Genomic DNA, 12,591 nt, shown 5'->3' with positions numbered 1-12,591 from the left:
TGCCGCCTTCTGCAGTGCTTGTTCCCAGAAGGCGGAAGCATAGGAAAGGTTTACTGAGAACAAAGGACGCAGCTTGAAAGAAAAACCAAAACCAACCAACTAGAAAACCACCGTCGGTGGTCTCATTACAGTACAGCCCGCCTTTTCATCTTTGCCCCAGGCACTTAGTACCCCCGTCCCTCAGCCACACCCTGGTCTCCCCAGGCTCCACCCCCTCTCCCGCGGCCAGCGCTCATTCGCCGCTTTTCCTCTTTGCGTCCCCATTGATCCAGCTTTCCCAGTCCTTTACGCCCTCCGCTCAGCCCCACCCCGTCTCACAAGTCCCAAAGCGCAAGCTCCCAACTCTCCCAAACCCTTTGCGGCGTCCCTCACTCCTCCTTCCCGACATTCCCGTTTCCGCTTTCTCGCTGCTCCCGTTTTTATCACCCCTGAGACACTTCACACGCTAAGGTCTTCAGTGACGTCATCTCTCGGCGCCGTACTGACACCCGCCGGTGAAAAAGGGAACAGCTCCGCCGCCCTTCGCCTCTTTGTTGGGTTGCAGCTCCTTCAGTATCATGGCGCCATCGCTGTGGAAGGGGCTGGTAGGCATCGGCCTCTTTGCTTTAGCCCACGCCGCCTTTTCCGCTGCTCAGCGTAAGTGCTTGGGTGACAGGGACTGCTCCCATGTGGGACCACTGGGGACAATGTGTAGGTGCATCCCTAAGGGACTGTCGGATTGAGTGTCCGGAGAACGGTCATTAGAGACGTTACAGTTTGGGGTGACTAAGACAAGCAGTGTTGGGGTCCAGGGTGGAACCCTTGGAGTTTGAGCTTAAGGCGAATGAGGCATCAGAGAGTGAGGGAAGATTGGAAGGGGGTGTCGGGGGAGGATTCAAGAGAGGGTGTCTATTCGGGAATCCAGGACAAGTGATGTCAAATCCAGCACGGGGCAGGACAGGCAGCAGTGCGGGACAGTGAGCTCCAGATGCTCATGGTCTCATGACAGCTAGATGGACAGCATTCTGGGCACTCCCGAGCTGTCCAGGTGCAAACTGAGAAGTAAAATGATCCGTGACCTCAGGGTGACACGGAGGAAAGACCACTGGACTAGGAGTCTGAAAGACTAGTTAAAAATTTGTTTTACAGCTGTAACTACATGACCTTGGGCGAAGGATACATGCTACACTGCGTTATAAAATTCAGTCTGTGGTCACTGGTTGAAATTGCACTGTGCTTAGGTGCTAGGGATACAGTGATGCCCGAAGGAGTTCAAAGTAGTGGAAAAGTAAATGAGTTGAGAAATAATCACAATAAAGTGATATGGATTCAGTGATTAAAGTATATAAAGACGTGTGGAGCCGGGGGATTAAGTATCCTGGAGCCTTGCTATACAAAGTGTGATCCACCGACCAGCTCATGGGCATCGCCAAGGAGCTTGTTAGACACCCAGGCCCCACCCCAGATCTCTTGAAACAGGATCTGCACTTTAATAAGATCCCCGGTGATTTGTGTGCCCATTGGTTTTAAAAGTATAGTCCTGGAGGTGACTAGGATACACTGGGGCGCTGTCATTTTCTACAACAAGCTTCAGCTTTGAAATTGTATAATCACAGAGCAAGGAAGGCCCTTGGAGAGTACTGAAGTCTAATCCCTTCATTTTGCAGATGAGGAAATGCCTGGCTAAGGTAGTGTTAGACTCAGATTACGCTTCATGCAAACAGAAAAGCTAGCTGGGAATTGAGCAGACTGTAGGAGGTTAGTCCAAATCTATTTTTGGTATTGTTTTGATTTTTCTTTTACAATTGTATTATGATAAACCTAGTAAATTAAAATTTAAGAAATATGTATAAGCACATTGTATTTTAAGAAAGAGTGAATATATGCTCAAAGTAATTTGAATGTTTTTGTCCAAAGTACATTATTAAATTGAGATAGTCCTAGGATCATTTAGAATGAGGACTCTATATTTTGTGTTTCAATTGATAAAAATGCTTTGTGGTTTTGTCACTACAGTGAGATCGCCTTATAATGCTGATGTTGGGAAAAGACTAATATTTACCTTTGAGATTGTGTCACATTAGATTGTAGCAGGAGATAGCACACTATGGTGTTGCATCATTCTCAGCTTCGCCATAATGAACTTTATTATAGAAACATGTTAATCATATACTGCATTTCATTTAATCTCCGTGTTATTACCATTATTACTTTTGGGGAAACTCGGGCATTGAGAAGTTACTGCATTTTAATGCCATGAAATTAAAATGTGTTACAATCACTGAGTGTATCTTAAATTGAGTGAGATACAACTGTTTGAAGAGCTGTTTGTTACCATACTCCATGTTTTTGAAGTTTCCAAGCCTGACCCTTTTCTTTTGTCGCTTGGTGCCTCCTGTGGTTGAAGCAGTGGCACAATTACACTTAAATAGTAGTAAAGACAGGAACTTATGTCCTGGAATTCCTCTTTCACTGCCCCAGAGTATTCTCTTAGGAGAAACAGATCTGTATAACTCTGTCTGTGTTATGTGGTAGTGGTGCTATTGCAGAGTTGAGATTTTCCGTATTTTTATTATTGCAATTTCTTTGACAAGTTTGTACAATAAATAGTTTCTACTTTTTGCAGTAATGAAAGAAAAATTACGCTTAAGTATTTCTGCCTGATACTTGCCCACCTTTTTTTTAACCCTGTTTTATAAGGTGACAAAACAGGTCACAATGAAAATAAAATAGTTCAAGATAAGGCTGGCTGCCAATAGAGGGTTTTGAAGAATTGGGATTAACATTACTTTGTATAGCTTACAAGTTAACCACTTCTTTGGTATATTGATTTGATTGCATTCTAAGAGCAAAAAATAAGCTATACTTTCCTTAATGGTATGCTTCTGATTTATAGATCGTTCTTATATGCGATTAACAGAAAAAGAAGATGAATCACTGCCAATAGATGTAAGTTGGTCATTTGTATTCTTTTAAATATATTTTTAAAAGCTAACCACATAGCTTATAGCTTCTTTTTGCTGATTTTAATTCTCTTAAAATTTTCTGGATATGAAGTAACATCTGTTCTCTTTATAGAAAATTTTGCTCTATATGCAAAGATTCTGTTTCTAGAACCATAAATGTAGTCTTTCTGGAAACCAAAGTAGTTTTCTAGAACCATAGAGTGGTCTTTCTGGAAGTTCCTCTGTCGATTGCATAAAATGGACTTAAAATTTTGACTGTTTGGCTTCTTTTTTTCTCAAGATGTATTTATTTGGCAGGTAGAGCATGAGAGTAAGAGAGAGAAAGAGAGGGAGAAAAAAAGAGAGGGAGAGAGGGAATAATTGCTCGTCTGTTGGTTCATTCCCTAAATGGCAGCAACAACCAAATCCTAACCAGGCTGCAATCAGGAGCCAGCAGTTCCATCTGGAGCTCCCAAATGGCTGCAGGGGCCCAAGTACTTGAGCCATCTTCTGTTGCCTTCTCAGGAGCATTAGCAGAGAGCTGCATTGGAAACAAAGTGGCCATGATTGCAACCTTGCTCCTGGGTATTGCATGCTAGCATCCCAAACAGTAGCTTAACTTGCTGTGCCCACAATACCGGCATCTGGGCTTTATTTTTTTAGAAAAGTTCCTGCTTATATAAGACTTTAAAACAAGGAATACCACTAATACATTGTTTAGGGACACAAAGAGGAGATAAGACTGAAAAATTAGTATTTTTTAACCTCAAATGACATTATTCGTGCTTTATTCACAGTTTTTATGTTTAGCGTATTTGAAATTGCAAAAGTAGTAGGTTATTTGTAACAAAACCTGTAAAACTGAAAACTGACTCCACACAATTAAACCAACAAGATACAGACCACATTCCTCAGACATTTTTCTCCAGCTTGGAGTAGACTAGTAGTTCAGCCCCCTTCCTATGCATAAACAATAACATCTTCATTTACATATGTGTAGTTTTACTAAATCAAAGACAATTTCTTAAATGTGCATAATTGTCAACTATAATTAGTTGATACATTCTTTTCAACAGTTTATCTTGACTATTCTTTCATGTTAACTTACAGGTTTACAATATTCTTTGTACTAGTGCCATTGTTTGCATTGTGTAGAGTAAGTGTTCTTGGTATAGCAGTGATGCAAATGTAAACTGGTATTACCTGAAAGTAGATTTTGATTTAGACACAACAGTGCCTTGTGACTAATTTTGGCTGTAGTTGTCTGTAATAAGGAATATGGTAGATGTGGCTATTAAGTTCATCTCCTGTCACCTTTGCTCTTTGTGGATACACAAGCACATGTGTGCAGATGCTCAGAGGTGCAACTGTCTATTTTAAACCACCTCATTCTGTTTACAAGTTGGAAAATTTGGAGTCAGGAAAATATGCCAGAAAATATGCAGTGCAACGGGTTAAGCCACAGCTTGCAACAGTGACATCCTACCTTGGTGAGCCGGTTTGAGCCCTGGCTGCAAAGCTTCCAGCCCAGCTTGCTGATAATGTGGCTGCAGCTGATGGCCCGAGTGCTTCGAGCCCCTGAAACACATGTGGGAAGCCAAGACTGAGTTCCCAGCTCCTGGCTTCAGCTTGGCCCAGCCCTGGCTTGCTGCAACCATTTGAATAAACAAGCACTTGACTGTCTGATGGCAGCAGATGACAACATGTAATGTGAGAATTGCGCTATCTTCCTATAACCAAATACAGGACACAATGAAATTGCATAGACTACAGCCATACTACTATAGCACAGATACATTTTACAAACATAATGTTGAGCAAGGGAGACAAGACATAAAAAGAGTACATTTGAGTCTATTTTTAAAAATTCAAAATGGGAAAATTAAGCATACATGTTTTAGAAATATGGGTGTGGCTGGTAAAATTGAAAGACAAAGAGGCTGGTGTTGTGGCACAGCAAGTTAAGCTACCATTTGCAGCATGAGTTCAGTTCCCTGATAATTGCACCTGGAAAGCCAGTGAAAGATGTCCCAAGTGCTTGGATCCTTGCCACCCACTTAGATCAGGGATGAATTTCCTAGCTACTGGCTTTGGCTTGGCCCGGCCACATTTGCTGCCATGTAGGGAGTGATGGAAAACCTCTCTCTGTTTCTCCCTTTCTATGTGTAATTCTACCTTTCAAATAAATAATTGTTTTTAAAAAAAGAGAAGAAAAGCAATTAACTGATTAATACAGACTAAAGACAGTAGTTAATTTGAGAGAGAATCCAGGATGTAATTGAACAGGGACATTTGAGACGTGAGAGATAATGGTGGTATTCTGTTTTTTTAACCAGGTTGGTGGGTGTGCAGTGTTGTCTTTGAACTGTATACATATGATTTAGGTTCTTTATGTATGATGCTGAAAAATAATACAGTGAAAAATTCTTAGCTGCTCTTGGAAGCAGGTCATGTTTGATCATTGACTTCTGTGTAACTCACTGGCATGGCAGTACTCCTTTATTTTGCTTGTTTTGGCAGGTCACTAAGTTCATTTATCAAGGCATCCAATGTATTGTTGCCACTGAGCACAGAACTTCTAGATTTGTTTTGAAAGAAGTCCCTGTTGGAGGCAGAGAGGACTGTAAATGCCTATAGTAATTTGTGTGCTGTTTAGTAATCTCAATCTTTATACTCACAGATAGTGCTTCAGACACTTCTGGCCTTTGCAGTTACCTGTTATGGTATAGTTCATATTGCAGGGGAGTTTAAAGACATGGATGCCACTTCAGAACTAAAAAATAAGTAAGTCTTTTTTCGCTTACATAATTGAAAATGTGTGTTTTCTGGTACATCAAAATCGATTTTGTTTATATTTTATTTATGGAGTATGTATGAGTGATGAAGTGAAAATATTGAGGCAGTGTTTGATATGATAGGAAAATTAGAAGCTGAATGACAGATTTAGACATTAGAATAAGGTACTAGTTGTGGTGACCATTAGTCGCTTAGAATTTTAGGTGGTTGGCGGTTGACCATAGACAGAACCAGGAGTAACCCTGTAGAAATACGAATCAAGCTCCTTTCTCCCTTTGTTCCCTTCCTCCCCCTGCTCTTCCTCCATTCTTTTTGTATCCTCTTGTTACAGATTGGTCTCTGGAAGAATAAAGGGTTTCTGTTTCCTCTCTCACTTAAATTTATGTTGACATACACTCTCCTCTCCAGCCCTTTTCTATCCCTGAATTTAGGAATATTTGCTATTCCACTTGCTTTCCTCCTCTGTACTTCTAAGCTATTTTCATGAGCTTTGTTTACTTTCTTTTGCATACTTTCACTTTCCTAAAACCATCCTTTAGTTTTGTTGAATTTTGTCTATGGATTTTATTCATGTTCCCGATCCTGGAAATAAGAACCCTTTATAATATTCTCTTGGAATAATTTACATATGTTAGAGAATTCACTTATATGTTAGAGGAAGCTGAATCATCCTGTCTTTGCTAGTACATTTTTAATAGTTACATATCGGGCCTCTTGTTGTGTATCAGGTGATGCTTGCATGTTTAGATGTGCTGACTTTGAGACTTGAGTTTTGATCAAAGGAAGAATTATTTTGTTTCTTTCCAGGAACATTATTAGAAACAAATACAATTAAGGCCATACACTGAGGTGTTTGTGAACTTGTTTTATTTAGACCATATCTATCTTATTGGGGAAAAGAAAGAAAGGATATTCCACTTTGATGACTGCAGTTACAAAGAGTCTATGTAGAATCTCTGGCAAGGAGCCAGGAAAGAAAGAAGTAAAACAAAATGGCACATGAACTTGGACAATGGCAGGAGCTTTTAATTGTTGTTGTTGCTGTTGTACTTGAAAGATTCTTAGAAACCAAATCTGTGAATTCGTCATGGCTTGAATAGTGAGTACTAAATGAGCATAATCAAGTAACAGTATAGGTAATGTTTTTTTAAAAGACTATGGAGCATGGGTTACTATTAGATTTACAGAGGTGATGAAAGTTGAGCTAGTATTTGCGTTATTACTCAGAGGCATTCTGGAAGGAATGGCTGAGTGAAAAAGAAATTTGTGAGTTAGGAAGCTGGCATTGGCTTAGCAGGTAAGATGCCTGCCTCTCACCGCAGACTGCCTGAGCTCGATTCCCATGAGCTCGATTCCCATCTCTGGCTCCTGAGTTAGCCTCCTGCCAAAGCAGGCCCTGGGAAGCACAAGCGATGACTCAGGTAACTGAGTTTCTGCCACCTGCGTGACAGCCCTCCATTGCAATCCTGGCTCCTGGCTTTTGAATCTGGGCCAACTCTAGCCCTTGCAGGCATCTTGGGAATAAACCAGCAGATGGGAGCTCTCTGTCTCTTTGTTTCTCTGCCTCTCAGATAAAAGAAAAAAAAGTAATTTGACAGTTGAATGCTGCCTTTCCAGGTTGTTTATTGTTTTCCTACAGGCAAAGTGAAATACAGCGTGGTTATCATTCACAGTCTGATTTCATGAGTTTATACTTAAAAATGTAACCCATAGGAAATGTGTAATTCACTGGAAGCTTGTTTGCTTTCAGTTAGGCTTTTATAAAGATTACCTAAAACTGATGGCTTTCTTTTTCTTTTAAGGACATTTGATACATTAAGGAATCACCCATCCTTTTATGTATTTAATCATCGTGGTCGAGTACTGTTCCGGCCTTCGGATGCAACAAATTCTTCAAATCAGGATGCATTGTCCTCTAGCACATCACTGAAGTTACGAAAACTTGAATCACTGCGCCGTTAAGATTTTTACAAATTAGGATATGACAGGACACAAAGCTGAATATTGGAGTTTGGGGTATAAAACACACTCCCCCCATTAGTATTTATATTGATCTCTCAGACCAATTAAAAAAAAACTATGGCCATTGTTTGTACATTGTTGGTCAAGTTCTTAATGCAGTATTGGTTATCTATGAAATGAATCTTTGATTGAATTTAATATAAGGAAATTTTTTCATTTAAGACAAATTCACGTATTTTGTAAAGTCACTGTTTTGAACACATTGGAAAATGTTGATGGTTTCTGTGATTATTTATTTTCTTAAATTTCTTTTCTTTTGCACTACAGTTTTTAGGATCCTTTTGGAATTACTGTGTGACTACTGCATTTTGCAGCATGAATTATAGTAAAATGATCTTCAGTTCTTAGTAAATGAACTTCCCTAATGAGACCAAAATGGTGACATATACCTTCTTCTTATATCCCCTAACAAGTGGCTCTGCTTCAGCAAATATTTGCCAGTCTTTCATTTATCCATGGTTTCTTACTCCACCCCACTCCTGTATACTTTCTAGCATTGACTGTCTTGTGTAATCACTTCTCAGATTCTGTGTACAGTTAAGAAATTTTTGTGTCGTAACAGAAGTATTTAACAGGTTCAACTTGCTGTAAAACTATTTGTGTTCTCTTCCTTTATGTGTTAAAATGTGCTCTAAGTGATTATATAGTATAGAAATAGTTAAAGATAGACCAAAAGACCATTTGTGATTTCATTATCCTGCCTATGTAGAACAATAATTGTTGAGGAAAGCTGATTGCTTGTTATTAATTTAATTTATTCAGAGTTGCTGTTAGCTGTTTTTATGCTAAACTAGTGAATTAAATGAAAATAAAACTTCTCATTAATCTAAAGGCAGACTTAAAGAAATTGGGCCAAATATGTTCTAAATATTTGGAACAAATATATTTAATTTTTTTAATGAAATGCAAGGCCATTTGAGATTTATAGCAGGTTTGGAGTTTTCTGCCTTCAGTCTATGTTGGTGAGGATGAAGACATAGAATTGAATTCTTTTAGAAAGAGTAATTTTACTTTTAGAGCAATTGGCTAGCTCTTTGATCCAGAAAGCTGCAGGAAACTGAATGTTTTTATGTAGGGCATAATGCATTTTTGAATTTGTACAGGTGTAAGCACATTGCTTTTGTTGAGTTGTATAGGTGTAAAGGGAATGTCTGCAGATTTGAAAAGGAAATATGCTTAAGGCAAGAGTCATAAGATGTCCTTATACTTGATGGCATTTTCCATTAGAACCGAACCTCACTCCTTCTGTTCTGCCTGATAACGCACAGCCCCAAGGCATAAGATGAGTTTGTCATTGCATTTTTTTATTAGTGTTTTGTTCTGTTTTGTTCGCCGATCTAGTCTTTCTGTGGAACACTGACTCTGCTCTCTAATGAGAACAAAGTTAGAATCTGCCAATAGCCTAAAATAATTTGAAACGTGTTAAAAATGTGAAGTCGGGTAAAAGTAATAATGAAATCAAAGTAGTGTGGAAAAAAGCAAGCTCCTAATGCCAGTTTTGTCTATCATTTCCTCAGGTATCACTTGACTTGGCAGAGTCTCTTGTTTTCTTCACTTGCGGCTGAATTCCTTTGCTAATATGTTTCCATGGTGTTGTGAGATGTAGCTTGCCTACCTTACAGTTGACCCAACTAAAGGGTGCAATTCTGTGACTTTCAGTAAATCACAAAATTGTGCAATATTGGCCACAATCACTTTTAGGACTTTTTGTAGTCCCAAAAAGAATCCCCTTGCCCTGTAATAATTGCCTCATTTTCACCTCATTTTCACCCAATTCTGCCCCCAACCCTAATCTACTTTCTATCTGTGTGGGTATGCCTTTCCTGGACATTTAATATAAATGAATTTGTACTGTGTGAGTCTTTTATGAGTGGATTTCCTTCAGAGGCTTTCTATGTGGAGTGAAAAGTTATTCTTTATCTTGTGATTACTTATTGTTGTGAAAGGACATGGTTGGCAAAATTAATATATTTGAGAGAAGACCAGACCTAGCAGATTTCTCAGCTGATCGTTTGCAATAGTTTTTCTTCATAGTAATCAGTGTATTACTTTACAATGTTTTCACTAGCTTCTAGAATGGATATTGAACTCTCTGCCTGCCCAGTTAGGAAAGACCTGCTAAAAATGATGCCAAATAATTTGGCTATAATTGACATAATAATTCTGAGTGTGCTAGCAGCTTGTATACCTCAGGCCAGGTGAGCTCACCTAATTTCTCTTCAAATTGACCCCAGTCAATTTCTGCTGTCTTTTCCAAGTATATACATAGGACTAAAGGTGATTCAGGTGCATTGTAACCCTGATAAATGTATTAAATATGGCACTTAATTTACAGAACAATGAGACACTCAGTTACTGCCTGGGACAGTTCGAAACCATGTGAGCTAGCTAAGTCTGCAGTTGACTATGATTTCAGTGTCATTCAGAAGTGTGCATCAATCACAGTTTTGAGAATACAGAAAGACTCACTTCTTAATAACGAGGGAGCCAGCCAAATGGCCTTGTGGCAGAAAATGCAGATTGATGACTTGGGAAATCTTGTGCGCTCTAACTTTGTACTGGTTGTTTCCTAAGCACTGTGGCACAACAGCATCTTTCTGGTTGTATGTGGCCTGTTTCCATGATGTATTGAGTGCTGTTTGTTGGGAGCATCAGTGCCTGTAACAACAAACTAAACCTATATTTTGGATATATTTTCTCTCTTTAAATGAACTTACCCTGTCTAATAAATAAATGATTGTCTCACCCTGTTTTTGGTAGTGTTTTTTTTTTTTTTTTTTTTTGTGTGTGTTTTTTATTTTTAGTCTCATTTCTTCTTGTCTGGCCCCAGAAAAAAATGTTAAGAGCTAATTTCATGACTGTATTTTTCCATTGTGATTCTATTTTACTAAATTTAATGGATATTTTATATTGAACTGTACATTTAAACTCTTAGTGCAATTTTAAGTTTTCATAGCCATAGTAGATTGTATAATCTCATTTCTATTCTGAAGCAGAAAATACCATTTGAGGTACAGGAATTAGTCCTTGAGGAGCAGTGTCTAAAATCATTTCGTCAAAAATTTCTTATAGAAAAAGGCAAACTGCCCTTAAAACTGTGACTTTGTATTTAAGAGAAAATCATGATATATAAAGCATAAGAGAACAAAACAGTGCAAGAGGAAGAAATCCTAGCTTGTAAACGTTGGCAGTTACCTACAGTATTTTGAAAACACCACCAGTATTCAAGTCTTCATAGGACTACCTCAAAATTCACTGCTAAACCAGTGTTCTTATAAAAGGGGAAAATGACACACACATGACAAAACGATTGGACAGTACAGAAAGGCACAGAGAGTACAACTCTTGTTCTCCTTCCTTTGTACACTAATATTTTTCTCAAATGATAACCAATATCGAGAGTCTTAATGTTCTTACAGGGCAAAAAGCTTTGGTTTGCCAGTAATCATTTAAAACATTTAAAAATAGATATCTGTACATTCTCCTGTACCTTTCTTCTGCTGTGTTTTGTAAAATCTTTCTGTATCCATGCAAAAATCATGCTTCTTAAAAACTGTGGTATCCCAGTGTACTAAAAGTACTCACGCATTAGTGAACTCTTAGGTTTCCAATATTTTATTAACTTATATGGCAGTGAACATACTTGTTCATATAATGACAATGTGTTGGTAGGGTTCATTGATAGGAATAGACTTGTCAGATCAAAGAGTAGTTTTCATTTTCAGTTCCGTAGTTTACTGCCGAATTGTCCTCTGGAAACCTTTCCCCATGTGCTTGTACATACAATGTATGAGAATGATTGTTTATGAGGCCTGTGATACTGGGTACTACTTTTTATGTTTGATCATGTGAAAGTGGATAAATGGTATCTTGCATTTTAATGAGGCGATGGAACACATTTTCATGTTTATTGGTTACTGCTATTTCATTTTCTGTGAACTGTATGGTCATGTTCTGTTTCCTATTAGATGATTTATTTTTTATTGATTTGTATGAGCTTTTTGTAAGCTAAGGAAATTGGTCCATTGTCACATGTTTAATAACATTTTCCTGTGTGTTACTGATTTATGTAGTTAAATTTATCAGTCTTTATGGCTTCTTTCCTTAGAAAGGCATTTACATTTATGAATAAATGTATTTTTCCAGTACTTTTAAGTTTTTGTTTTTACCTTTGAAGTCTTTGATTTCTTTGGAATTTATTTAGATAGTAGCGACAAAGGAAAGATTAAACATTTTCCTCTCCCAATAGCTTTCTGGTAGCACAACATCATTTGTTCACATTGTTTCCATATTGATTGTAAAAACCACCTCACTCATTCAACTTATTACAAGTTGTTACATATTTTCATATTTAGCATTGCTAACTAGAACTTATTTCTTGTTTTAAAAAGATTTATTTTTATTGGAAAGTCAGATATACAGAGAGGAAGATCTTCCATCCGTTGATTCATTCCCCAAATGACTGCCACAACAGCTAGAGCTATGCCAATCTGAAGCCAGGAGTCCAGAGCCTCTTCTGGGTCTCCCACATGGGTGCAGGATCCCAAGGTTTTGGGCCATCCTTGACTGCTTTCCCAGGCCACAAGCAGGAAGCTGGATGGGAAGTGGGGCCGCTGGGTTAGAACCAGTTCCCATAAGGGATCCTGACGCATGTGAGGTGAGCTGCCGCATCGGGCCCTAGCCATAACTTATTTCTCAGGAATTTTTTCTAATTGTTTTTGCATGTTTGTTTCTCCAGACACTTTACACTTGATGTTACCCAAAAGGCTGAGCAGTGATTCCCAGCTACTTCAGTATTATTTTGTGTAAACCTAAAATCATATTGATATTTTTCCCTAAATTTTATTTT

At 38.4% G+C, this 12,591-nt stretch overlaps 1 protein-coding gene across 1 annotated transcript; it reads left to right on the top strand.

The window, feature by feature from the left end:
* The first annotated feature begins 295 nt into the window (after positions 1 to 295).
* Positions 296 to 9,496, top strand: MMGT1 (membrane magnesium transporter 1). Its single transcript, XM_004587734.4, has 4 exons — positions 296 to 636; positions 2,876 to 2,928; positions 5,605 to 5,708; positions 7,523 to 9,496. Exons 1-4 carry the CDS (start codon positions 558 to 560, stop codon positions 7,680 to 7,682), a joined length of 396 nt encoding a protein of 131 aa, XP_004587791.1. The 5' UTR covers positions 296 to 557; the 3' UTR covers positions 7,683 to 9,496.
* The last annotated feature ends 3,095 nt before the right edge of the window (positions 9,497 to 12,591 follow it).

This window comes from Ochotona princeps, chromosome X, assembly GCF_030435755.1.
Source record: "Ochotona princeps isolate mOchPri1 chromosome X, mOchPri1.hap1, whole genome shotgun sequence".
NCBI classification, from domain to species: domain Eukaryota; kingdom Metazoa; phylum Chordata; class Mammalia; order Lagomorpha; family Ochotonidae; genus Ochotona; species Ochotona princeps.
Note: the sequence above shows the minus strand (reverse complement) of the source record. Positions and strands in the feature narration are given on the sequence as shown.